Raw genomic sequence first — 25,293 nt, forward strand, 5'->3', positions numbered from 1 at the left:
AGATAGCGTATAGTAAAAGTTTGGTAAAACGAAGTGCGACACATTCGTATCGAGCTTTGGTCATGGAGACGTGCATGTACATTCATGTACCACCGCAACGACTACATCAAATCAAAGGAGAAAGAGGAATAAGAATAAGCGCAGGAGAAGAAGAAGAAGCAGGAGAAGAAGAAGAAGAAGAGGGGAGAAGAGGGGAGAAGGGCAAAACAGTAATTTCAAAGGGCTTCACATTGAAGGGGTCCCTGAAGTCAATGGCTCCAGCCTTTTTCTCCACGGACATCCTTGTCTACTTCCTCCCATAAATTTCCCGGAATTAATTATTTGGCCGGAAACCGTTGTGCATTTTCCCATGAAAATTAACACTTCCCCAAAAATCTCTTCCCCCATTCCCCCCCACCTCCTCCTCCTCCTCTTCTTCCTCTCAATAGAGACTCTCTGACAGAGAGAGAGAGAGAGAGAGAAAAAGAAAAAGAGAGAATGGAAACTCACCCCTCTCCCCAACCCACTTCCCCGAACTCCACTTCCTCCTCCTCCTCCTCCTGCAACAACAACAACAACAACAACAACAAGAACAACAATGCCACAACACCATTAGCATCAAAGACACCCACAACCCCGATTTCCGCAGCTGCTCCTGTAATCTTACCCAGATTACCAAATATGAATTCGAAATCCGTCGATTCGAATCCGTATCCGACGACCTTCATCCAGGCCGACACCGCGTCCTTCAAACAAGTCGTCCAGATGCTCACCGGCTCCGCCGCGGCCGCCGGGAAGCACGCCGTGGCCCCGTCGTCGCTCCCCAGAAACGCCGTCCTGCCGCCGAAGAGGCCGGCTTTCAAGCTCTACGAGCGCCGCAGCGGACTCAGGAACCTCAAAACCATCAGCCCGCTCGCGCCCGCCTCCCGCAACTCCGCCTCCGGCTTCTCCCCCCGCCGCCGGCAGCAGCAGCAGCAGCAGCAGCAGCCGGAGATTTTGTCGCCCAGCGTGCTCGACTTCCCGGCCCTGGCGCTCAGCCCCGTCACGCCGCTGAATCCCGATCCGTTCAATCGGTCGCCGCAGCCCAATTCGGCGGCGGCGGTGGCCGACGAGGAGAGGGCGATCGCGGAGAAGGGCTTTTACTTGCACCCCTCCCCACGGAGCGCGGAGCCGCCGCGGCTGCTGCCGCTGTTCCCGGTGACCTCGCCGAGGGCCTGCCCGGCCTCCGCCGCGGCTACCGCTACAGGATCTTTTCCCTGAAGCCACCGCCACGTAAAAAAAAATTATACAGTACTTTTCTGTTTGTAGCGACGGACGGATGATGTATTTTCAGAGATGCGGTGTTTCAATTTGAACCGCTTCAATTGTTGTTATAATGCAATCTCTCTTTGAATTCTCTCTTGTGGCTCCGTCAGGAGAAGTTAATTGTAAGTGATGATTAATTTTAACATGCATGATTTGCCTAAGATTTAGATAAATATTAGCTTAATTTCTCTTGATTAGGAAAATTAGCAGATGAGTTTGACGGATTGAGAGATTGATTGGTTTGGTAACAAGAGAAAAGAAACTCTTCTCCATATTAAGAACATTCCGTTCTAACTTGTCAATACCTTTTTTTTCGAAAAAAATAGATAAAAAGAGGAAAAAGAGAGAAATTGTGAAGTGTGAACTTGTTTACATGATTAAAATTGACGTGTGAAACCCCCCCATGTCTAGTGACCTCGCATGTGAGTTTAATTTGCTATCTATGTACATAACAGTAACACTAAACAAACTATACAACTCAGTAAGTATAACTTTATACTTACAAGTTATGCTTTATCTTCTCCTGATTTATATGTCGTCACCAAACAAATATCGTCACGTATGTTAGTTTGTAAAAAATTATAATATTTATTTTAACTATAGTACTAATTTTTTTTTTCTAAAACACTATCTCTAGATTCGATATATATTAAACCTAAAGTTGGGGACTCGAGTTTCAAATTTACGGACGCAAAAAAAACTCGAATCCTGTGTCTTTAAAATAGACTATTAGGAACATTATTACTAGGCTAGACTATTAGTGATTTGGTCTCTCTCTGCTAAATTAAAAGCAAGAAATAAGAGCCTAGTAGTTCCTAACCTATGCCTATTTAAATAGCAAAAGATTGTTGTTGGCTAAGAAATGGAAAATTTCGTCCTAAGTTAAATAGGAATTGTAGCTACAAGCTACAATTTTCACTACAAATCTTCTGGAATTAATACTTATCTTATAAATTATTAATTTATTTGTGTACATATATATATATGATATAAAAATTTTGATTAGTTTATATACATAACAAAATAAAATTCATATAAATTTATCGATAAATTATCAGTTCATAGATTACTTTCCGCTTCTTAATTACTTTCCACTTCTCGTCTCTCAACTGCTAACTTAAATTTTATTTTAGTCACAAAACTTCTAATTTTTTCACATTTCAAACTTCAAAAGTTTAGCAATGTTTTAAATGATTTCCTAAAATTTTAATAGTGTTTTCTTTTAATTCTTATTTTGGAGTGGTATTTAATGTTCATATATGTCATGAATGCGTGGGTCATTCATTTATTTTATGTTTTTAATTAGTTTAATGGCCCAATTTTTAAATAGACAAAAAAAATTATAATTTAATAGATGATAGGATTTAAATATGAGATGATAATTAATATGTACAAGAACTGAAGTAAAACTATGAAAAAAGTTAATAATTTGTTGAGTATGAAAACTAAAAATAGCATTTTTTTAGAAGCTCATATTTTTTGAAAACAACGGTTGTTTTATATAATTTAACACGATATCAGTACATGAGGTTCTGAGTTTAAGTCACGCTAGACTCATAACATTATAGAATTTTTTTCATCGTCTCGCGTTTATCAAAATGCCTCGAGTCCAGATATTTTCTCTAAAAGTTCAAGCATTGAAGAACAAACTTTCACTATACACATGAGACTTAGACGAGCACTTTAGGCCAGGCTGGTCTCGCCGGCTTTTGTTTGGGCTCAGAGAACTTTTGGATGCTAATGCTTCTCATCACACAAACTCCAAAGAGTGACAACAACTAGAAAAGATCATGATATTATCCAAAAAAAGTTTGTTACTTATCGAAAAAACATTATTGAATTTAATCGGAGTTTATATGATAATTTTGACCAGATTCAATATTAATTATGTAACGATGTAGGTGCAGGCAAAATGATCGAGGGTTCGAAGTTCCGACCTTTTAAAAGCCTCTCGGGAGGGTTTAGTGCTACCTCACTTTTTAGGTAATTAATTTCTCCTTGTATATTTGACAATGTAGCTAGAGCGAGTTGGGACCATGGGCGATAGAGAATCTATTGATTAGTCTCAGGTTAGATGAACTTCTTCGCTACTAGTGTGAAGTGTGAACCAAGTGAGACAAATGTAACGTGACTGTGCCGACACAATAATTCACTACTCTTCTAAATATTTATGATTGTCACTTTGACTTATAGGAATCGTTATATGGACTCTTGTACTATCATTCATTCATTTTATATTTTTTTTGCATTTTTTTGTTCGGAGAAAAATGTTATTTACGTGGATGAGGAGTTAGGCAAAGCACCATTAAAATTTGGTACTTCACTATAAAAGTTAAAAATAAGAGGAATAATTTTCGTTGTACATCTTCTTTTCTTCTTTTTTTCTTTTTTCTTTTTTTTCTTTTTTTGACCTTTGATTACAAATTCGCGGCATTCAAAGACAAAGTCCATATCATATTAATTAATAAGATGAGACATTACAAAGTTATTAGTCTAATCGATTAAAAAAAATAATAATAAGCCCTCAATAAGTGTGAGAACATCATGCAAAAAATATTTCAACTTAGAAATAATGAGATGGCGATTGCACTCATTTAACAACATCTTCGCCTGATTGTATTTAATTAGCATCTGCCTCTGACATTCATTGTCTACCAAAAACGGCCATTTCATTTCAGAGTGTCACATGATATAATTGAATAATAATTGACTTATACTAGGGGTCTAGTTGAAGCGTTATGATCGCAACGAGACATGTCGAACCATTGAGCCTGATGGATTATGTTTCTATTTTATTCGATCATGTTGTGTATCAAACTCTGCAAATGAATTTTGCCTCACGCGCGACTTGGATTAGGAAAAGAAAAAAGAAAATAAGCCTAAAGGATAGTCATGTTCGTATAGTACAAATGTAAACAAAGTCCAACGGTTACTTATAATTGATTAGTCTTTCATTATTATTATAAATATAAATTAAAGGCCGAAAAATAAGGGCGAATGAGTCCATTCTGAGGTAAAGAATCCAATTAAAAACAAAATAAAAAAACTAATATCTAATCTTCGAGGAAGCTCACTCGCGGGATCACGCGATCCCTCGGTCAATCAATGGGAAAGCATTGCACAGACCGGGTGTACCACGTCATCCATGAGCCTTTTATTTCTTTTTTAATGTTTATTAGATATTAGATTATAAAGCCGTAGTTGTATTAACTCCGCCACTGATCTTAGCACGTCCCAAACGCACGAGTTGACTCCATTTTTAGCTTTTCTTTTGTTATTTAAGTCTCCTTGAAAACAAGAAAAGGTGATACATTATTCTATGGTTCTGTGTTGATATCTTCTTTGGCACATTGTAAGAGTGTATAAGAGTTTTAATTGATTTAGAGCACGAATAAACCGAGGTCAGCGAATATTAATACCTCCAGACGTACATAAATTTTAAAGAGATAAATGACTACAGCTCATCTAAAAAGAAATTACTAAAGTAACGAAGATATAAAAATGGCCATAGAAACTGTTATTCGCAGTTCTACGAAAGAGCTTACCAATCATGCAATTACCAAGGGAGAAAAGCACAATGAAGACGACGCTAAAAATACAAACTTTGGTATCGAAAGTTCTTATGCGTCAATTTTTTTTTTTTTTTTTTCCGACAGAAAAATCTAATGTTTTACGCCATCTCTTGTTGCATCATCCCCGAGAATTAAGTGTCTTCAAGCAAGGGACCACCTAGAGATGATAGAGACCTTCATGAAAAATAAAGCTCACAAATACCGAATCAACTCGACTGCATATTTTCCTTTCCTCGTCGTTGCGATCTCTCCAATCTGTAAAAATCACCCAAAAGAGCATAAACTTGCAATAAAAAGGGGAAGAGATGAAGAGTACAAAGCGAAAGACTGCAGTAGTGGATACACAAAGCACAGTAATTTTGAGTATTAATTCTTCATATAGTAACCTCATCTCTAAAAATGGCTCCTAAATTAATTTTGGTTCAACATTTTTTTTTTTTTTGGGGAGAAGTTCAGCATTTTTTTTGTTGAGGTTTTCGGTGTGCATTCCAAGTGTCTGATTGGTGTTGCTGCTTGAAGTCCAATTAACTTTACGAACACAGTTAACAGAGTAATATGCAAGATGATAAAAATTGTGATTTACCTTCAGCCTCCCCTTTCCACTAACAGAGACGACATCCCCCGTCTTAAGTGTAGCTCCATTTTTCATCACAGGTGACCAATTCACTCGCACACCACCATTACTGGAGGAAAGACAGCGAGAGAGGATGCATTAGTAAAACTATGCAATACGCAGCGGGCATTAACAATAGCTAGCAAATCCTTGCAATCTTAACTAATTAAACAGAACAATAAATCATGCCAGAGAGAGCCGAGCAAGCAAGCAATTGCCCAAACCCGTTAACCCGTGTTGCAAATCATGACAAACATTACGCATAACATAACAGCAAATACTTGTCATTTGAAGTAAGTTGCTGCATCAATTCCAAATAATAAGTCGTTAAATGTAGATTCCTTTTTTCCCATTCAACGAATGGCTGAGTAGTAGCATCATAGTCAGGTTGATACTGCAGGAAGTTAACTGGCTAAACAAAGAGCATAACTAGCTCTCGTAGAGGATAGTCCTTCTAACCAAACACTAGCTCTCATAGAGGATAGTCATTCTAACCAAACAGATTCATGTCATCCAACATATATGGTGAAAAAGATTGAGAGTCCTCTAATAGATGAAGTTGATGGAAACTTGAAACGGTTATGGAAACTTGCAATGATTAAATAGATTTAGCTGATGAATATCTTGAATACTTTCAACAAGATTATAAAGTAGGGTTATTCAAAGAGAGCGAAATCCTTGTACTACATTGCCACGACCAATTCAAGGTTTCCTCATTGAAAATTAGCAGATATTTCATGAGAAAAAAAGCTGGTTGATACTTGCTTAAGCAAGTCAGTAGGCATAGGACGACATCATTCATAAGCAACATAGAACCAACTGAAGCCCCATGCATCACAAAAATTAGAGGCCATAACTTACCTGATCATATCAACAAGCTTCGAGCGTGATATTTTAAATCCTGCACTAGCTAACGCATCAACCCTTAACGATGCTTCCACCGTTCTAAATGATTTAGTCCTAGTGTTGGACAGGAAATAAAATGTCAGATTTATCAGGAACAAGCAAAGACAAAGTCACCCAGAATTTAGTAAGAAAAAAGTCGGAAAAAATATACTTATCACAACCTTGGTGGCTCATATTCTAAGGCAAGCAAAGGTATCTTATTGCAAGAAACAGGGACATTCCCAACCTACAGAAATAACAAAAAAAGATCCATGTCAAATTTTTAGATTCTTAGGGAGAGAAGCACAAACAAAGTATGCAAGTTACATGAATGCCATGTTAATAGTAATGGAACTGCGATCTCTTCCTGAGATTTTCTACACATAAAACATGGTTGATTAAATCAACCAAAAAAGCCCAGAGAATGTTCATTCCTTGAGGGTGCGTTTGGTTCGAGTTATCCTGACAGGATTACAGACAATCCTGTCAGGATAACTGTGTTTGGTTAATCCGCTATGTAATCTAGTCGTTAATGTAGCATTACAAATCGAGCAAGATTACATCGAAAATATTAACGGGAGGGGGGTCGTGTATCTTGCATTACTGAAACCCGTTAATACTACATATTATGTAAAATGACAATTTTACCCTCCAACAACCCAAAATCTAATTAACAGTATTATTTTCATCTCTCTATCGCCGTCCCCAGGCCCTCTCTCTCGCACGCCGCTTTCTCTCGCTCTCTCTCTCGACGTCTCTCTCTCTCTCTCTCTCTCTCGCACGAACATCTATAATCTTCTATTGCGTCGTCCTCCCAAGTAATCATCACGATCTCCTTCCCTCCATTTGTCATTTCCGTAAAAAATAATATTCAAATGACCACAACAAGGGCAATTTTGGAAAAAACTATACTTTTATGTCAGGATTACTAAATTTTATAAACTGAACCAAACATATTAATGCTATAAATACTGTAATCTAGTATTATATTACTGTATTAAACCAAACGCTCTAATGCAGCATTAGTAGTAATCTCACGCCGAAATCCAAAATACCTAGATATATCGAGATACTTTGTAATATTACATAACTCGAACCAAACGGGCCCTGAGAGTAAAGTTACATCAATGAGCCAGTTTCTTCAGTCCTCTATCTTAATAAACTTTCATTTTTCCTTCTAAAACCAATCTTTACACACTCTGTAGCTATTAAAATCTATCCTTTTTGCTTCCAAGTATAGAAATTTGCCGCCATTTCCAATCAGTACTAAATGATTATTCCCTCATACATATTTCCTACTGCATTTAAATACAACACTAGAAAAATGGAAGGGCATTCACCTTCTCCAATGCAGAAGTGAGGAATTCAACGAGCTCGGGAACAACAAGGATCTGGGCACCCTTGTCTCCCTGAAGAGTAGTTAATGAGATATACATGAAAAATTTTCAAGATAAAAATTGCGGGTACATAATAATTATGAATATTTAAGAACACGCAACCTTAGACACACGGTTATGATGTACCTGCAATAATATATCTCCAACCTTGTCTCTCACAATGCCAGTTCCAAGAATTGCACCGAGGAAGTCACCATGTGAACAGGATTCAAACCCGAAATTCCCTGAGATACTGAAAATGTATTATTTCAGCCAATCTAATTAAAAGACACATGCATTTATGCGGTAATTTTTATAACACCTCAATGCAGCCACTATATCAGTGTTATCCATCATAGCGTCGGGATGTCCAACTGATAAGCGGCATCGCTCAGCCTGAAAAGAAAAACAACAGAATAAAATTCAGATTTATAAAAATGGATTGACAAAAACAAACCAATATCTTCGAGTAAAGCATAGTCAAAGAGTGGAACCTGCGGATAGCCACCCTGTGATACTGCTTTAATATCAGCCAGTTTTTCTAGGGCCGACATAGTCTCTCTCACTACAGGTGGTGTTAGAAAATCAGTGTGCAGAACCTCTCTTCTCGACGAAGCCCTTCGCGCCTTGTTACGAACAAAATAAATAAATAACTAAATAAATCAGCAGCCGCAAATCAAGATAAATTCCGAAAACACTACGACGTAAATATATCATTCATTTAACACGAAATGCAAAGTTTATGTCGTCCATCAATAGAAATCTACTTAAATAAAGCACGCCCAATAACCACACATCACACAAAGTGGGAAAGTGCCTGGTTACATAAGAGGTGCCCATTCTTAAGCATTTTGAGACACCTGTTAATTAACTCAGTTTTTTCTACTTTCTTTTTTTTTTTCTGAAGAATTATGGGAATGATAGTAAGAATAAAAGAACATCAATTCCAAAAAATCATCCTACTAAATCTGGCTACATATTAATATCTAAGTCCAAATTATTTAAGCAAAATTTGAGAAATAAACCACAGTAAATTACTCAATAACCAAAGAGAAAATGAGAATACCACGTCGAGGACGTTCTTTACGGCCTCTGCTACATTTCTATCCCCAATCCCTTTGAGCAAGGAGTCCCCACTCTGCCTCTGAGCACTCGCAACATCGCAAAAACCTAAGAAATCGCTAGCAAAGCATTAGTAAACCCTAATCCGCACCAATCCGAGCGAAATCGTACATGAGGACTCCGAGATTGATGGTTTTTGGAAAGGGAAAAAGGAGGGATCGATACCTCGCGAGTAGCGGTGTTGGTGGAGACGAGGGTACGAGAGGAGTCGACGAAGAGCCCTAGAGGGGAAACGAGCGGCGCCGCCGAGGGGAAGAGCCGCGGCGGCGGCGGCGGCGGCGGCGGCTATGGCCATTGTCGCAGCTAAAGTGTTGGCTCCATGGAGAGAGAGACGAAGCGGGTGTTGGGCGGAGAGGTGGCGTGATAAGGCCCCTGTCGAGACTCGGGCTAGACCCGAATCCATACCCAGTGGATTAAGATGGTTCGACTCGAACCTAATGAGTCAGAGAGATCTCATGACAATCTTATCCTACCAACAGATTGTCGGAACTACCAGCAAGTGGTAAAAAATTTAATAATTGATATTTTAGATTTCAAATTTGAAATCGGTTTGTATTTTTAACTAAATTTATTTTCTAAAAAAAATGAACGAAATGACAAATAAAATATGAACTCTAACCGATTAAATGCATACATTCCAATCACTAATGAACATACACTTGCTTCGTTTAAGATAAATTTTATGCGCGAAGCTATAAAAAAATGTATTAAAAAAATACTACAAATGGAGCTAAATGTTTTTTTTATCAACTAAGGTCCACCATTGGAACATTACATCTCCCAATTTAAGAATTTGCTTTTAGCCAAACATTCTAATTAAAACTATAGTTTACTGAAAGTAAAATTCAAAATAACAACAAACCAAATAATCATAAAACAAGACTAAAGAAGCTTTAAAGCAGAGGAACTGAGCCATGTGGCTACACACATGACACATAGGCGGAAAAACGTGAACGTGTGAGTCTAGGGACGGAGCCATTTAGACGAATAAGCCTGTAATGTGACTGACGCCATATAATTATGTCGCCTCTAAAATTCACAATATTTTTTTTAAAAAAATATTATATATATTTTTAAAATAATTTAATTAGTTTGAAATATAAATAATAGGAAAACTTCAAAAATCCTGCCTGTGGTTCCGCACTTTTTTTATTTTAGTACTCTATGCTTTAAAGTGTATCAAGTTAGTATCCTGTGGTTTCTCACTTTATCACTTTAATACCCTGTGATTTAAAGTGCATCAAGTTAATACTCTGTGGTTTAATTTTGGTATCCAGTTAGTATCATGTGGTTTTATTTTTATATCAAATTGATATTATGTGGTTTTTAAAGTAATTGATATTATGTGGTTTTTAAAGCATAGGGTACTAAAGTGATAAAGTGTAACCACAAAATATTAAAGTGATAAAATGCGAAACCACAGGATACTAAGTTGATACACTTTAAACTATAGGGTACTAAAATAAAAAAGTGCAAAACTACATGATACTAACTTAATATATTTTAAACCACAAAATATTAAAGTGAAAAAAAAAAAACTACAGGAGGTATTTAAAATTTTTCCTAAATATTGTGAAACTGGTATGCAGAAGACCGCCTTTCGGGCCACCACACCGCACGGATCCGAGTTCGCACCGCTTCCTCGAAGATATCGCCGTGCTTACGTGGCACAAACACCACTCCACGTGAGACACCCACTTCTACACCGGCGTTATCCCAATCCCTTGCCGTCCCACACGTCTCAGAAAAAAAAAAAAAAAATGACGTCTTTAACTAATTAAATAATTATTTTAAAATTATTCATCTCATTATAATTATAAAAGATATATTTATTATTTTTTTTAAAAAAAAATTGATTGAATTGTTATTGATAATGTAATGCAAATGTAATACAGTAAATTTTCTTCACGTCCCAAAAGAAGGATTATTGCGTGCACCGCGGTTTATACTTTATACACTAGACTCTTTTAAACTCAAAAAATCTACTGATTTTATATTTTTGAATAAAATTTATTGGATGTAATCTATGATGCTATGAAATTATATACTTCAAAGATTATATTTTTTAGTAATCTTTATTCCATACAATAAATACTAATTTTTAATAATATAAAAATAATAAATATTTCAACATTGGTAGTTTTAACGAATACTTTGTAAGTTATAAATAAATTTCTAAAATTTATATATTTTTTAATGTATGAACTATTTACTTTCTGTACTAAGTTTTTAAAGGAAACGATTTGTGTTGTTTATAATCACACGATAGAAAATTTTAAGACTAAATTATCGAAAATCTCATTGTAAATATTTACTTTTCTTTTTTTTTTATGACTTTTAAAAATCTATAGTTTACCTCTTAAAATTTTAAAAATATTTTTATGAGGTACAACGTTAATGAAAAAGACAAAATGATCGAATTACCCTATATTCTTCTATAAAATAAAATATTTTTAATATATTTTTATTATTTTGAAAGATATTTTTAATATAAATTATAAAAAATGGACAGAATAGTAATAGAATCCTAACAGAGAGAAAGTAAATATAATAACTTAAAATATTGGAAAGGTAAAATATAAATTTTTAAAAATTAGAAAGAAAATGTGAAAAAAATAAACATTTATAAAATAAAAAATTGTGAAATTTTAATATATAAAATAACTGTATTACCGATGAGTAGCGGAATGCATTTGTACTATCTGATATAGATAGTTGAAATACATGGGCCAATAAGTCGTCATTTTCTTCTTTTTTATTTTTGTAAGCAAAAGTTTTTTTTTATTTTTTTATTTGTGCACGATGTATTTCTCTTTTAAGACCAATATTAGAGTGCCCATATTGTAGAAACCGTTCCAAATGGATGTGGCCGACTGACCTTGTGTGCTTCTTCAGGCATGATACCGACTGTTTTTAGCGCAAGTGATAAAAAAGACTTAGTAATTGATATTCGAGATTTCAAATTTAAATTCTAATTGATTCACATTTTTAGTTAAATTTATTTTTAAATAAAATAAACGAAGCGGGTAGCATGTTAGCTATCTCTGAGAAAATTTTTTTTAAAAAAAACAACCTTCAGACAGAGGTCTACTATAAATGAGCGCCCGGTGTATAGACGCGGCGCAACAAAAATTCTACCCCTAGTGGGCCCCACCCACTTCTCTGTGGGGGTTAAAACGTGCCGTATAAAAAATGAGGCAATCGCTGAAAGGAACCGTTCCCATCTCTTTCTCCTCGAGGTAAAATTGAAAAAAAAAAAAAAAAAACTAAAAAGGAGGGGAGAGGAGATCTTTCTCTCCCGATTTCTGCTCCCAATCTTTTACCTCAAAGATCCCTCTTTTATATACCGTAGAATCTCAACCCATTTCCATTTCCAATTCCATTTCCATCGCTCCCACCAAAATCGCTTTCCAAGGGTCGCTCGCGGGGACCCCCTTCGTCTCCTCTTCTCCATCCCCGCGATCCGATCGGGTCGCTCCTAGATCGAGATCTTTGGATTGAGGTAACGATTCGATCCGTTTTACCTTCGATTTGGTGATTTTTTGCTGTTTTTTGCTTCGATTTGTTGTGCATGTGTAGATCGAGATCGGATTGTGGTTTGATGATGCCGATCGTGCCGATCTGTGTTTTTTGTTAGATCGGAGTTGAATTCTCGTTTTGCATTGTAGGATGTGGAGTTTGATGTCTCGATCTGATCGTTTTTTTGCGTGTAATTATCGTCTGTTTTTCTTTTTATGAGTCGTGAGATTAACTGTGTTGCGAGGTGTTTCTAGTACGGTTTTTTTTTTTGGCGGAGTGAAGAGATTGAATTAGGAATCTGCTTTTTAATTGAAGGATTATGCATGTGTAATCGAAGGTTGGTTAGGAGCTGTAAAACTTGATCTATCGAATTTGTGTTCTAAGAATCATTTGATCAGACTCGATCAAGCAAATTTGGTGCGAGGTAGATTTTGCAAGAGAAAAATGTCTTTGACGTGTCTGAGTTGGTTCCTTTTGCATTATTGATTTGAATGGAAGCATGCATGCAGGAAGAGATAAGTGTCTGTATGAATCACTTCAGCAGGAAATCCTTGTGGCATTTTTATTGATAAGTTGCCAATTAAGTTGCGCTTGAAACATTATGCGTTATTATCCCTTGATGTTTGTCATACATGCTGTGAGAAATGTAAATTGAAATTTCTTAAACACTTTCTCTGAACTAAGAAAAAGGAGGCGGTTACGCGGTTAATGTCGCTCCTCCTTGTCTTTACTGGGTGTTGTTGCTGTTAATTTATGTTCGCCATGACACTTTTGCTACAAAAGCATTCAAATAGTGTCTTCTATTTATCGTCAGATATTATTTTCATCTAAGAATTAGATTCATGAACTAACTACCAAACATGCATCATGTTATCTGAACATGCATTCCCTTATCTGTAATATGTGGATAAAACAACTATATAGAAGCATTCATTATCATGAATGCTTTAAGCATTCATCTGTATCTATTTTCTTCCTTTTTCTCGCTTCAATAATCTAACTTTTTAACAAGTGTGCAATATCCTGAACATGAAAAGTTCTATCTGTATGTGCAAAATTTTCAGCTAGTACATTTAAGCTTGTGAACGGTGATTAGCTTCACCACCTTGCTTCACTATACTTTATGTTTTGCAGAGGCTATGGGTATGGAGATTCTCGGAGCTGATATTACATCAGGACCGGTCAAAATGGTTGGAGAGGAGAAACTTTCAAGTGAGATTGAAAATAAGGCTAAAACAAATCTGGGGCAGGAAGAAGAGACTACAAACGTTGGTACAGTTGACGGCTCAAATGGAGCAAATGGGGAGTTTAAGGACAAGGATAGTGCATCTCATTTCCCAAAGGATGCTGTTGATGAGTGGCCTGCACCTAAGCAAATCCATAGCTTTTATCTTATCAAATTTCGGTCTTATGAAGACCCTAAGATGAAGCTCAAACTTGAACAAGCCGACAAAGAGATTCAGAAGAAGAACCAAGCTCGTTACCAGATAACTGAAGCCTTAAAGGCAAAGAGGGTATGTAATGCACTTGTGGCTGTTGTATGACTCTCATGATAATCGTTGGCCATAACCTGAAAGATGACTAGGAGGGGTCGTGTGGTTTAAGGTTTCTAATATTTTGGAAATGTTGTATATTTTATATTTGGAATAGCAAGTTTGTTATTAACTTATCAAGTCACTTGGGTTGTGAGGTTGTTAAGAATTAGTATCTTTTTATTAATGGACTACTAATGATTCCCATCAAGTATGAAAATAAGGATACCTCATAACCCATAATAATCTAGTATTCCTACCACCTAAGAATCTACTATGATTCTACTACTTCACTAACACCTTTTGCAATTTCTCAACTTGAGTTGAATACTAATGTTTTGAATATTTTCAATAGAAAATATAGAGGATTATCGGAATAGTACAAACCATGAACCAAGCAGGCTCTAAATGAAGTTTGATACTTTGTAACTTTCTTAAGTGTCCATGCCCTCCAGTAGTCAAATTTAGTGTGTTGATTTTACAAATTATTTCTGCAACAGCAAGGAAGTCACCTGAATCTTCATAAAAATCGTTACCTATCTGATACCTGTTTCTCTATTCTATGCAGTCTGAACGAGCTGGTGTTGTTGCCCAGCTCAGGCCTTTGACTTCAGAGAACAAGCAATACAACGAAGCTATGAATGAGAAAATGAAGGAAATGGAGCCTCTCCAGACTGCCTTAGGCAAGCTCCGTAATGCAAATAATGCAGTGAGAGAGAAGGGCATAGGTTTGTGCTCTTCAGAGGAAGAACTTAATGATCTGGTAAGCCTGAATTATCTCAACATTTTGGTGTTTCATATCCAATTATGGTGAGTGTGATATTTGCCTTTGTCTTATCTGAGTAGATTAAGAGCATACATTATCGTATCAGTCACGAGAGCATAACCTTAGATGAGGAGAAACAGCTGCTGCGTGAAATTAAACAGCTTGAAGCAACAAGAGGAAAGGTGATCTCTCAAGCTGCTATGAGAGCTAAGCTGCAGGATTCGTTGGGTCACAAAGAAGCTATCCAAGACCAGGTTAAAGTAAGGTTACTTCCCGTCTATTATGTTTTCTGTCAACCAAGTATCTCGTGCAGTAATGTTCCAACCCAAAATTTGGGATTGGTGTTAAATTTATCGTGCCTTTTGCAGCTTGTAGGTGCCGACATGGATGCTGTCAAAAAGGAGAGACAAGCAGTGAGGGGAAAAATTAAGCCTCTGGAGGAGCAACTAAAGGCCATTGACGCGGAGATCAGTTCTCTACAAGATGAACTGACTTCTGTGAGTGAAAAGAAGGACAAGGCATTTGAGAACCTAAATGAGCTGAGAAAAGCACGTGATGCAGCTGTAAGTATCCAATCTTACGCGCAGGTTATATGTGATGGAATTTATCCACATGATCCTACTTGAATTATTCAGTATTATGATATGCTTGTTTTGTTCTCGTAGCTCAGACTTTGATGTTGGCATTTGTAACTTGCTTTTACTGCAAGGTCTGCTTCTTTTGTCTAGTGCCTTCTTCCTAGAGTTATGGTGCCATTACTTGAACCATTGTGTCTGTCTTTCAGAGAATACATTTATTTCAAACTGATAGGATTTAATACCGAGTCAATAATAATGCTTTCGGAAACACATATGAAGTGACCATGTACGCTAGTTTTAAAAGGTTTGTGCTGAACCGCTGTTGAGCCTGACCAAATTCTAGAATGAGATGGACAGCTCTTGAAAGATTAAGTAACTCTTTTTGAAGTTTCCAGTTTTTGCGTAGCAGTATATTTATCCCAACATTGATGATGTTGATGATGGTGATGATGGTGGTGATGATGATGACGATGATGGTTATTACAAGGGTCTATTTCTGCCATCATTCATTGATAACTGTCATGGTTTAGAGGTTTCCTTAGGTTTTCAGTCTGTCAAAGCTTCCTTCCGGACATTTATTCATATATGCATACATGCATAGTACATGGACATAGCTACGTCCATGTTTTATTCTTGATTACATGACCTGTCATCCTCCTGAACTCAAGAATGTTGATTTGTTCATGATGTGTCCATGTTTCATTTAAATTGTACTATCTGCTAGAACTTACATTGTTTATTTTTCTGGTTTTACTATGTTTCAGAATTCATGCTACTTCCAAAACCGTTCACTCTTGAATAATGCCAAGGAACTCGCTGCAAAGAAGGATATAGCTGCATTGGAAACACTTGCCCACAGCGAGGTGTCTATTTATGACATGCTAATCCGCTATGTGTTTCATTCATCTTTAACCCTCTTGTCGTAACTTTTCTTTCTTTTACACATTTTACACAATAGGTAGAAAAGTTCATGTTGCAGTGGAGCAATGATAAAGAGTTCAGGGAAGATTACGAGAGGAGGATATTGCCATCACTGGACAGCCGGCAGTTGAGCAGGGATGGCCGGATGAGAAATCCTGACGAAAAGCCCATCATAGCTCAGGAGACTCGACAAAGTACAGAAGCCGAGGTGGCTCCAATAAAATCAACTGCAAAGCAGACAAAGGAGGCCGCTGGCCCCATTTCACGAGCGGACTCTGCCTCTACTGAGAAGCTCCGTGACAAGGAGATTGCTAAGGTGACTGAAGTTGATTCGAAAGAGAAGAAAGGGAATTTAGAGGATACTGTAAAGAGCCATGATGCTGAGAAAACCCAGAAAGAGTTACCTAAAAAGCCGGAGATTGATGCCGAAACATTGAAACAAATGAAGAGAGACGAGCAGATTGCAAAAAATAAGTTGGCCTTGGAACGGAAGAAGAAGTTGGCTGAGAAATCGGCAGCACAAGCAGCGGCTAAAGCTCAGAAGGAGGTTGAGAAAAGGCAAAAGGTTTATTCCTCGTCACCTATCCTTCTTTATATTTGAAAATGTATCTGGATACATTTTTTTGTGTATTAAATTACATAATCCATCATTTTATTTTATCTCATTTGCAAAATTTACTTAGCGACTTCAATTTGATGCCGACATTCCACTATTATTTGCTAGTGAAATTTGTCCCTTATAGTTTGAGTTGGTGCTGAAAACTCACTATCTAATTTTGTGGTGAATATTACGGGCCCATTATAGAGGCTCAATTTAACATTTTGCATTGAGGAAACTTTTGAAATTTTTTTGACAAAAAATCAATCATTGTGGACCAAATTGCGATGGGAAAAAAGTTGGGGGATTTTTCTGAACTAAACTTTAGCTAGAGGATCAGAGGGTAATTAAGCAAAACTCTTTGTGCTTTTGTCAATTAAACCCTTCTTTTTCCCTCAGGAAAAAGAAAAGAGAGCTAGAAAGAAGGCTGCAGCACAAGCACCTGGTGTATCTGACGAGCTGATTGAAACAGAAGAAAAGAACACTGAAGAGGCAGAAGCTAAGCCTGAGGTGGAAACCCTGGCTCCAGCAAAAGCTAAGGAACTGAAGGAGACTGTTAGGTATAAAAACATCCAAAAGAATCAAAGTCAACTTCCAAAGGTTATACTGAAGAGGAAAAAATCTCATCAGTCTTATTGGAAATGGGTGGCTCCTGCTGCGGCACTTGCTCTGGTGCTTGCCATATTTGCGTACTTATACTTATCGCGGGTGAACTAAAATTGCCGGCTGTAAGACCATTTTTGATTCTGAAGCACACCACAGTTTTAATTCATAATCATCTGTGCTGTGTTGGACCGATCTCATGTGGTTCTTTCTCTAGGAAGCAGCAAAGAAAGTTTACTTTCGAAAAAGATATTCACATATGATACAATTGTTGTGGATTGTAATGTTTGGACTAAGTTATTTGCGCTTGCAATATTTATGTTTCCTTTAATCTCGATACTGTTACTTCCTACTTTGTAGTCGCAGAGTCAATAAAACGTTCTAAATAGCCATGGGGTGCTATGATTGCTTATTCTTATCAGGTTGCTGGTGAGGATAACATGTCCTCACCAGAATAATGTATTGACAGATAAAAGTTGCAAACTTTATAGTTTAGAAGTTTGTTCTTGGCATTAATATTTGTGTTCGGATACGCATTTGCTTTTGCAGTGAATTTTTATTAAATGGATTGGTGAACCTGGCATTCAGCAGCATATCCATGGATGATTTGGGTTTTTTTTTTAGCTTCCTTTTCTTTTATTTTCTCAAAAATTTTACTGTGACACTCCATGTTCTTTGTAGTGCTGGTGAGTGCATTATACGAGTTGCAGTTCTCATGGTTTAAGATCCATATTGATTGATGTCGACCTGAGATTTTTTTTTTTTTTTTTTTGAGAGAATTGTAACATTTTACTTCATTCATGTTACTTCATTCGTTTATTTTTTCTAGAAATAAGTTTAACTAGAAATGTGAAGCAATTAGACTTTGAACTTACCTAAGAATAATCATAATCATCCCAAAGCAATAGTAGGAAAAGATTTAAAGATTTTGCAGCAATTGTGGAAGCAGAGATGATTTGCACTGGTCTGCACAGTGTGTGTGCAGTGTAAGTTTCCACTGGAACTGGATCTGCACAGTGTGCCACTTAATTTGTGTATTTTCTTTTTTTTTTTCTGATAATACAGCTTTTGCAGCCCAGATTCTCCTTCTATCACCAGGTGCGTGGAGTGCACCATTTTATTATAACTTACACAGATCCCTTGCTACCGTAGTTTTCACAGGCAACGGATGTGTAGAGAGTATCACTTTGTAGTTTATATTATTTTTTTTGATAATATAGTTTTGGTGGTCAGAATTTTGCTTCCATCAACTTGTAAAAGTATATCCAACACTACGAGTAAAAAATAAATAAAAAATGCGGACCACGTTTTGCTGAGAATGGGGAAGGGAGTAGCCAGACACAGTCAGTTGCACAGTTCATCTTCCAAAAGACCCCAACATATTACGATGGCTGATCTACAGCATCAATTGTGGTACGGATAGAGGTGTCTCCTACATCAGGTTAAGCCCACCACACATAGATCTGAAACAAATTTGAATTATCATGTTCGTATGCTAAACTCGTATCTTACGGCTTACAGATCCCAATAGAATTCATTTATTTCTGATTTTGATATCAATGTAGATCTAGCTTGAATGCTCAATTTCTGAAACTTAGTGTATATTTAGTCTCGTTTCCATCATTCTTCCAGCTACACCTAGAGACAATCTCTAGTCGAATGCCGGTAAACGGAAAACTTCATTTCCGCCGGAGATGCAAAAGCTCCAATTGTCTATTATTCAAACCTTATCTCTCCTATCCTTTGATGAGAGGGGGGCCTCTAACTAAGGTCTAAGAATTAACAAAGATGGCTCAAGCCAAGTTGCTACCAATAGCGCTTCAAATAATCTTGCTGCTCTTTTTGTGTTCATCAGCATCAGCATCATCATCATCATCATCATCATCATCATCTCATGATGGGAGGAGTAGAGCTTTGCCACCAATTTTTCTCCCACAATTGCATCCTTGGTTTGGTAATTGCTGTGGAAGGAGTCATCTGCTGCAAATCATGCAAGATCAAGGGCTACGTTTGCTCCATGCATGCATCCCCAGTTCCTGGTTTGGCTCTGTAACTAATTTGCTTATAGCTATTAGTTCTTGCGTAATCTCTTTCAGAGCGTGTGAAGCTACAGCATTTGTCAAACGAGACACACAAAAAAAAAGATCACTAGCTTTCTAACTCTGAAATAATTTTTTTTTTCTTTTTTTGACAAAGAGTGTCAGTCAGCAGGAAAGGTTGACCTAGACGTTGCTACATTAAAAAAAGAGCCAATTCGCTTAAAAGAAGGTCCACTATGAAACAAGCTTTTACACCCATAATGAGGCTTTAGTTTAAAACTCGTGAGAGGCTCCTGATATTTATTTCCGTGGTAACTTACAAAAAAAAAAAGTATTCCCGCAGTAATACATCTCCTATATCGATTTGTTTTGGATCTATAGAAAGGGAAAAAAACAAAATCCAATCGTTGTGATTGTGTATCTACCATTTACATTTTTGATGTGGTTGCCATTTAGCCTTTTTAATTAAATATGTTTATAACACTTCCTCTTTGCCATACCAAATCGACTCTAAATTTATAACAAATCATATGTACATCAATCTTTATAATGATCGGTCATGCAGGTGCAGTTGCAAGGCTACTGTCACAGCCAAGGCCACACATTATATTTTTGACATATATCGAAATAGAAAGTGATGAAACTTAAGTTTCACCCTTCCACTTACACCAAAACAAACAGCCCTCATAAGCAACCATAGCATTTTTTGAAAAAAAAATAAAAAAAGGTACTAATTAACAACTGGCCTAAAAACTAAGAATGCTAGATACGAACTATCAAAATCTCGGCCGACTGCGCTAGGTACAATTGAATAATATAATTTTTGAATATCTTAATAATTTTTTTTTTATGGCAAGCTAAACTAACTTTGTCAAAAGAGTCAAGAGCAAAATATACAAAGCCTAGTGTAAATTTATTATATTAATTTAACTAGAAAGTTCAATTGAGTGCCTAAATCTAAGCAGGATTAAATGGACTCTTCCACAATGACTCATCTTTTTCGGGTTTGCTCCATAAATTTATTTTAAAACAAGTGGAAACTAGTATCAATCCAATTTACTAGAGTCATTGTAAAATTAAATTGGGCTCTCGATCTGAGTCAATATATAGGTTACTTTTCACACACGGTTTGTTCGAATCTTGAGATCTCAAATTCCTATAATCTTATACTACAAGTTGGATGTATATGATAGTTAATTAATTAACTTGATATTTCCAAGGTAAAACTCTTATAATTAATGTATATTCGCCGTGTTGGAATTCACAAACTAAATGTGTCTCCGCATTCAACCATAATATAAGTCCCTATTTAGCAGAGGATAAGCTTGTTCACATGCGAAGACTTATCAAATATTTACTAATATACAGTTATTTTTAATATAAATTCTAATTACGTTGTTTTTCATAAGATCCTTCTTTTGAATAATATGACTTGATGATGATGACCGGTTATTCACCGACACACCAATCACATCTCCCGGAAGAATTAAATGATCCGAGCCCAAACTCCCACGCCATGACCCCAATCCCCAACACCTCCATGCATGGGTCAACTAACTCCAACACTATTTTAATACATCTATCTAAGCACACATTATTTGTTTATACACTTTAATCAACTCAAACCACCCCGGCCTATATATATATATATTAGCTTTAGTGTTACCATGGTTCATTTCAAACTAACCACTCTTTTGTTTTCGCTTTAGAGGGCCTAAATGATGGCTAATTGGCTCAGGTTGTTCACCCTCTCTCTTCAGCTTGCGCTGCTACTCCTAGTGTTTCTCTCTCCTCGGCGTGTCGTCGCCGTCGGCCTCCCGAAGCCACCCGTAAAGTTCAGCGTCGGAGTGGAGGGCATCGTCTTCTGCAAAAGGTGCAAGTTTCCCGGCTACAACAGGGACATGGATGCATCTCCTATTCCTGGTTCGATTTTCCCTCTTAATATTTTGTTTCGAAAGAAAAATAGTATACTATTCGCCTTGTTCATTTTTAGAATTGAATTCAGTTACAAATGAGGAGCCAACAAGCGTTAAATTTGAAATCTTGAAAATCAACCATTAAATTCTTAACCAACTGTGCTAGATATGATCAATAATTTTTCTCCTAATCTTGTAGGTAAATGCTTTAAAACTTACTAATTCTTTTGGTCGTTTAATTTCTTTCAATGGTTTAGAAGTTGGGCTGCAAAAACTTTTGAATTCTTTGCAGACTATAGTGCTTGCTTAATCCTACTTTTGCTTTTATTTTCAGTCGCAATCATATTTACTAGAATACATAGTAAAGAAAAATGTATAGAATTTCTACTATAAGAGAAAGCTACTATAAGATTTTGAGCCCCAAAACAAAAGCTCTAATTTGGAGTTTCTAATTCTTTCGTTCCGATCGTGTTCGGATCAAACATCGTTTCCTTTCAACAGTTGTGGGCTGAAGCCCAGCCCGAAACATGCTGGATTTTTGCACCGGGCCTCAAGCTCGGTGTGGGTCGGGCCTAACCATGCTGGTTCCATCTTAACTCCAAATTACAACGCATATCACATATCTTTTCTCTGAGGATTCATCATCACATTTAATCTTACTCATGAATATGAAATTTTCTATTTTTCATCCCATAGGCGCCATCGCCACTCTGCGCTGCTACAATGGCAGACGAGCGGTCTCACTAAAGGCGAGAACCGACAACAATGGCTACTTCTTGATCCAGACGTCGAGCCTGACAACCTTCACAAGCAACAAGTGCAGAGTCTTTGTTAAACCATCACCGACGACATCGTACTGCAACATCCTCGTCTACCCACGGAGTCCCGGGGCTTCCCTCAAGTTCGAGAAGGTTCTGAAGCTCCCCTTCGGCCTCGAGGGCCTCTACACCGCCGGCGTCTTCGTCTTCGCGCCAAGCGTCCCCACATGTCCCTCTCACCCTTGAATTAAATTGATCAGTATGTAGTGAATATGATTAATTAGGGTGATTAATTTGATGGTGATGGTTTAAGAAGTTGCGAGTAGATGGAAATTAGATAGTTAATGTGGAGTGAATAAAAGCTTATGATGTTCGAGTGAGAGCTCAAGGGCTAAAATGGTTCGTGACATGGGATTTTTTTTCTCTTTGCGCAACTTATTCTGAGTCAACTTGTTATATCGAAATAATTTTAGTTTGCATTCAATTCCTCTATGTTTGTGTAAACTAACCGTATTTTAATGAATAATTTAGTTTGCATTTTGATCTTTCTTATGAAGTTCTTAAGTTGCATCTTTTGTGCACGACTCCATGGTCTGGACTTTTGCAATATTGCAACTTAATTAAATAAACAATTTTTGCTTAAATAATTTAGATTTTAATTATTCTTCTAATACATTTATGTGGCATCTTAGACACAAATTCTTTTATATCACCCCATCAGAAATAAGATAAAATTCGAAAATCATGTAAAAAATTTAAAGAAAAGGATAAAAATTCATGTTGCCCACGAGAAAAAGGGTCATATATATATTGAAAACATGGTAAAATAATTTTTTGTGGCCAACCGAAGCTGCTGTTGATCCGTGCGATCTAACAAAAATTAGGAACTAAATTATTCAAGTAAAAAATTTATAAGAGCTAAGTCATAATTAATGTCGCAAAATATAGGAGCTATTCATGCATTTTGTCCCGATCCCTTGTCTATATCTTGGATCCTATCGTTGCCTAACTAGCTAACTACGTAAGAATAAAATTTAGTACGGTCGGTTTTAATGTTAGACCATTTTATCCGCCATTTATTTTATTTACACTGGCCGAGTCCAAACACCCTTGACCACACGATCCGGTCCACGAGCCGCCCCAACCTCTCTGCTCCTAGCCCGGGCCGGACCACGTTGGGGTCGGCCACCTCCGAGCACGGTGGCTCCCCCACACACCACCCGCCGGGGACAAACCCCCCGCTGTTCGACCGCCCAAGCAACTCCGAATCAATCAGGTCCAGCACTGGCTCACCGCGGTCGAACTTGCGTGCAAACGCGGCGCCGCTTTTCACCATCTTGGGAAGGTCGGCCGCCGTGAGCGCGTTCGGGTGCTGCTTCGGGGGCACGTCCCAGGCGATGTAGTGGAGGTCGTGGTTCACGACGGTGCGTTTGAACGTTTCCGCGTTACAAACCACTGTTTGGAAGTAGCCCTCCGGGGAGGAGAGGAAGTTGGTGTAATACATGAGGAGAGTTCTGGGGAGGTTGTCCCACCCCCATATGCAGAACTCGGCAAAGTCCCGGGATAAAGCCACCCATGCAGATCCTGTTCAAAAAATATGTTAATAACACTATGTTCAAATTTTGATGTGTTGTCGTTGAGCTACGAAACTTCATTGTGTTCCAATTGTTCGTTACGAAGAACGAATGATGTAGCAGCTGATTGAGTTGTCGCATTCAAACTAATTATTTGACATTTGATTTAGTCAGTGTGTCATCTTAAATTAAAGTTTAGTGGCTCAGTTATAACGAACTGAATTCAAATGAGGTAGATGAAATTCACTATAATTGGGTGAGCAGTGATGCAATTTACTCAAATTTGTGGCGAAATCATAGAAAATATGTACCTGTAAATAGTTTGAATGCGTTTGGTAGTTCTCTTCTCTGGGTAACCCAGAAGATATCTGATTTGCGAGTCATGTAGAGTCCAGGATCTATTACCATGGGTTTTGCCCTTTGCGTCCTGTAACAAAACCAAATTTACTTAATCATTTTTATCTTATGGAGAAAAAAAAAAAAGAAGAAATTACAAGGGCCAGTAATTGAGACTTCATACTTACTCCTTCCAACCCAATCTACCTGTGTGCTCCACAAAGTTTAAATTTCTCGGCAAAGTTGCAAAAACATGCAGCAAATCTAAAACCATGAAACAAAAAGAAAAAAGAGAAAAAAAACCCCTCAAAATTAGCAACCTCAGAAAGAAAATGACCTCTATTAAGGACTTGTTTAGATGCACAAACATCTTGTTCTTTTTTAATTTATTTACTGCTTAGTCACACAACAATTGGCTGATGAGGAATATTGATATACATTCATCACAAGAGAATAAGCAAGCTAGTAAGTTACTTTCTCAAATTAAGATGAATCATCTCTTAAGTAAAATATATCATTCTGAAAAATTATGATGTATAGATTTTATAACAATCGAAAAGATAACATCTAAATTACAAATTACGAATGAAGCGAATAGTATGCTTTTTTTTTTCTGAAATAAAAAATCGGTTGAGCTTACCATCTTGTGTGACAAGGGGATAATCCGAGGCACTGAGGTTGATGAACCAATCCCACTCCTTGCTCTTCTTGAGAAGAATAGCACAAGCATGCAGAGTATTAGCAACCATGGTTGCTCCTCTGTACGTAACCATATTAGCCTTTGCGATAACATGCACATTCCCCACTTTAGCAAAAACGGTCTCATTCGCGATGCGCAAAGCGAGCTCCGATCTCTCGGCGGCCGGCGATTCTAAATCCAGATGAACTACATACTGATTTCTCGGATGGTAAATTACTTGCAACAATCTCCAGACCCTATCCAAATCGCCTTTTGATCCGGAAACAAAGTAGGCCAAGCGCGGAACGAAGGACAAAGGGGTCGACGGCGGTGGTGGAGCAGAGGAGGAGGAGGAGGAGGAGGAGTTGATGTGTGAGTGGACAGAAGCTGTGTTGTTCGTCGAAGCCGTCGTAGAGAAGATGGTGTAGAAGGAAGAGTTGCGGCCCATGTTGAATGATGTAGCCAAGAGAAAAATGAAGAGAGTGGTGCTGAAGAGGAAGGGGAATACCCATCTCTTGTCCATTGAAAACAGAGGAAACAGAGGAAACAGAGGAGCTCTTGGGTTCATCGAGCTCTTGGGTTCATCAATTCCATTCCATATGCTTTGCTTTAGATAATACAT

At 37.3% G+C, this 25,293-nt stretch overlaps 5 protein-coding genes across 5 annotated transcripts; 3 read left to right on the forward strand and 2 right to left on the reverse strand.

The window, feature by feature from the left end:
• LOC109717009 (VQ motif-containing protein 4-like) lies at positions 64-1,457 on the forward strand. Its single transcript, XM_020242650.1, has one exon. The coding sequence runs from the start codon at positions 478-480 to the stop codon at positions 1,237-1,239; it is 762 nt and encodes a 253-aa protein (XP_020098239.1). The 5' UTR covers positions 64-477; the 3' UTR covers positions 1,240-1,457.
• On the reverse strand, positions 4,749-9,232 carry LOC109716899 (putative RNA-binding protein YlmH). The gene is made up of 10 exons (XM_020242511.1): positions 9,018-9,232; positions 8,797-8,900; positions 8,225-8,356; positions 8,053-8,126; positions 7,878-7,983; positions 7,695-7,763; positions 6,537-6,601; positions 6,331-6,429; positions 5,440-5,539; positions 4,749-5,111 (listed from the first exon to the last, which is right to left on the reverse strand). The coding sequence occupies exons 1-10, from the start codon at positions 9,145-9,147 to the stop codon at positions 5,049-5,051; spliced, it is 942 nt and encodes a 313-aa protein (XP_020098100.1). The 5' UTR covers positions 9,148-9,232; the 3' UTR covers positions 4,749-5,048.
• Positions 12,086-17,885, forward strand: LOC109717361 (proton pump-interactor 1-like). Its single transcript, XM_020243108.1, has 8 exons — positions 12,086-12,354; positions 13,506-13,885; positions 14,472-14,666; positions 14,750-14,929; positions 15,038-15,232; positions 16,012-16,110; positions 16,206-16,733; positions 17,166-17,885. Exons 2-8 carry the CDS (start codon positions 13,511-13,513, stop codon positions 17,481-17,483), a joined length of 1,890 nt encoding a protein of 629 aa, XP_020098697.1. The 5' UTR covers positions 12,086-12,354; positions 13,506-13,510; the 3' UTR covers positions 17,484-17,885.
• On the forward strand, positions 21,106-22,613 carry LOC109717695 (pistil-specific extensin-like protein). Its single transcript, XM_020243566.1, has 2 exons — positions 21,106-21,331; positions 22,021-22,613. Exons 1-2 carry the CDS (start codon positions 21,127-21,129, stop codon positions 22,326-22,328), a joined length of 513 nt encoding a protein of 170 aa, XP_020099155.1. The 5' UTR covers positions 21,106-21,126; the 3' UTR covers positions 22,329-22,613.
• LOC109717186 (beta-glucuronosyltransferase GlcAT14B-like) lies at positions 23,039-25,293 on the reverse strand. Its single transcript, XM_020242859.1, has 4 exons — positions 24,633-25,293; positions 24,181-24,256; positions 23,968-24,083; positions 23,039-23,666 (listed from the first exon to the last, which is right to left on the reverse strand). The coding sequence occupies exons 1-4, from the start codon at positions 25,291-25,293 to the stop codon at positions 23,164-23,166; spliced, it is 1,356 nt and encodes a 451-aa protein (XP_020098448.1). The 3' UTR covers positions 23,039-23,163.

The sequence above is a fragment of the Ananas comosus genome, linkage group 11 (genome assembly GCF_001540865.1).
Source record: "Ananas comosus cultivar F153 linkage group 11, ASM154086v1, whole genome shotgun sequence".
Lineage (NCBI taxonomy): Eukaryota > Viridiplantae > Streptophyta > Magnoliopsida > Poales > Bromeliaceae > Ananas > Ananas comosus.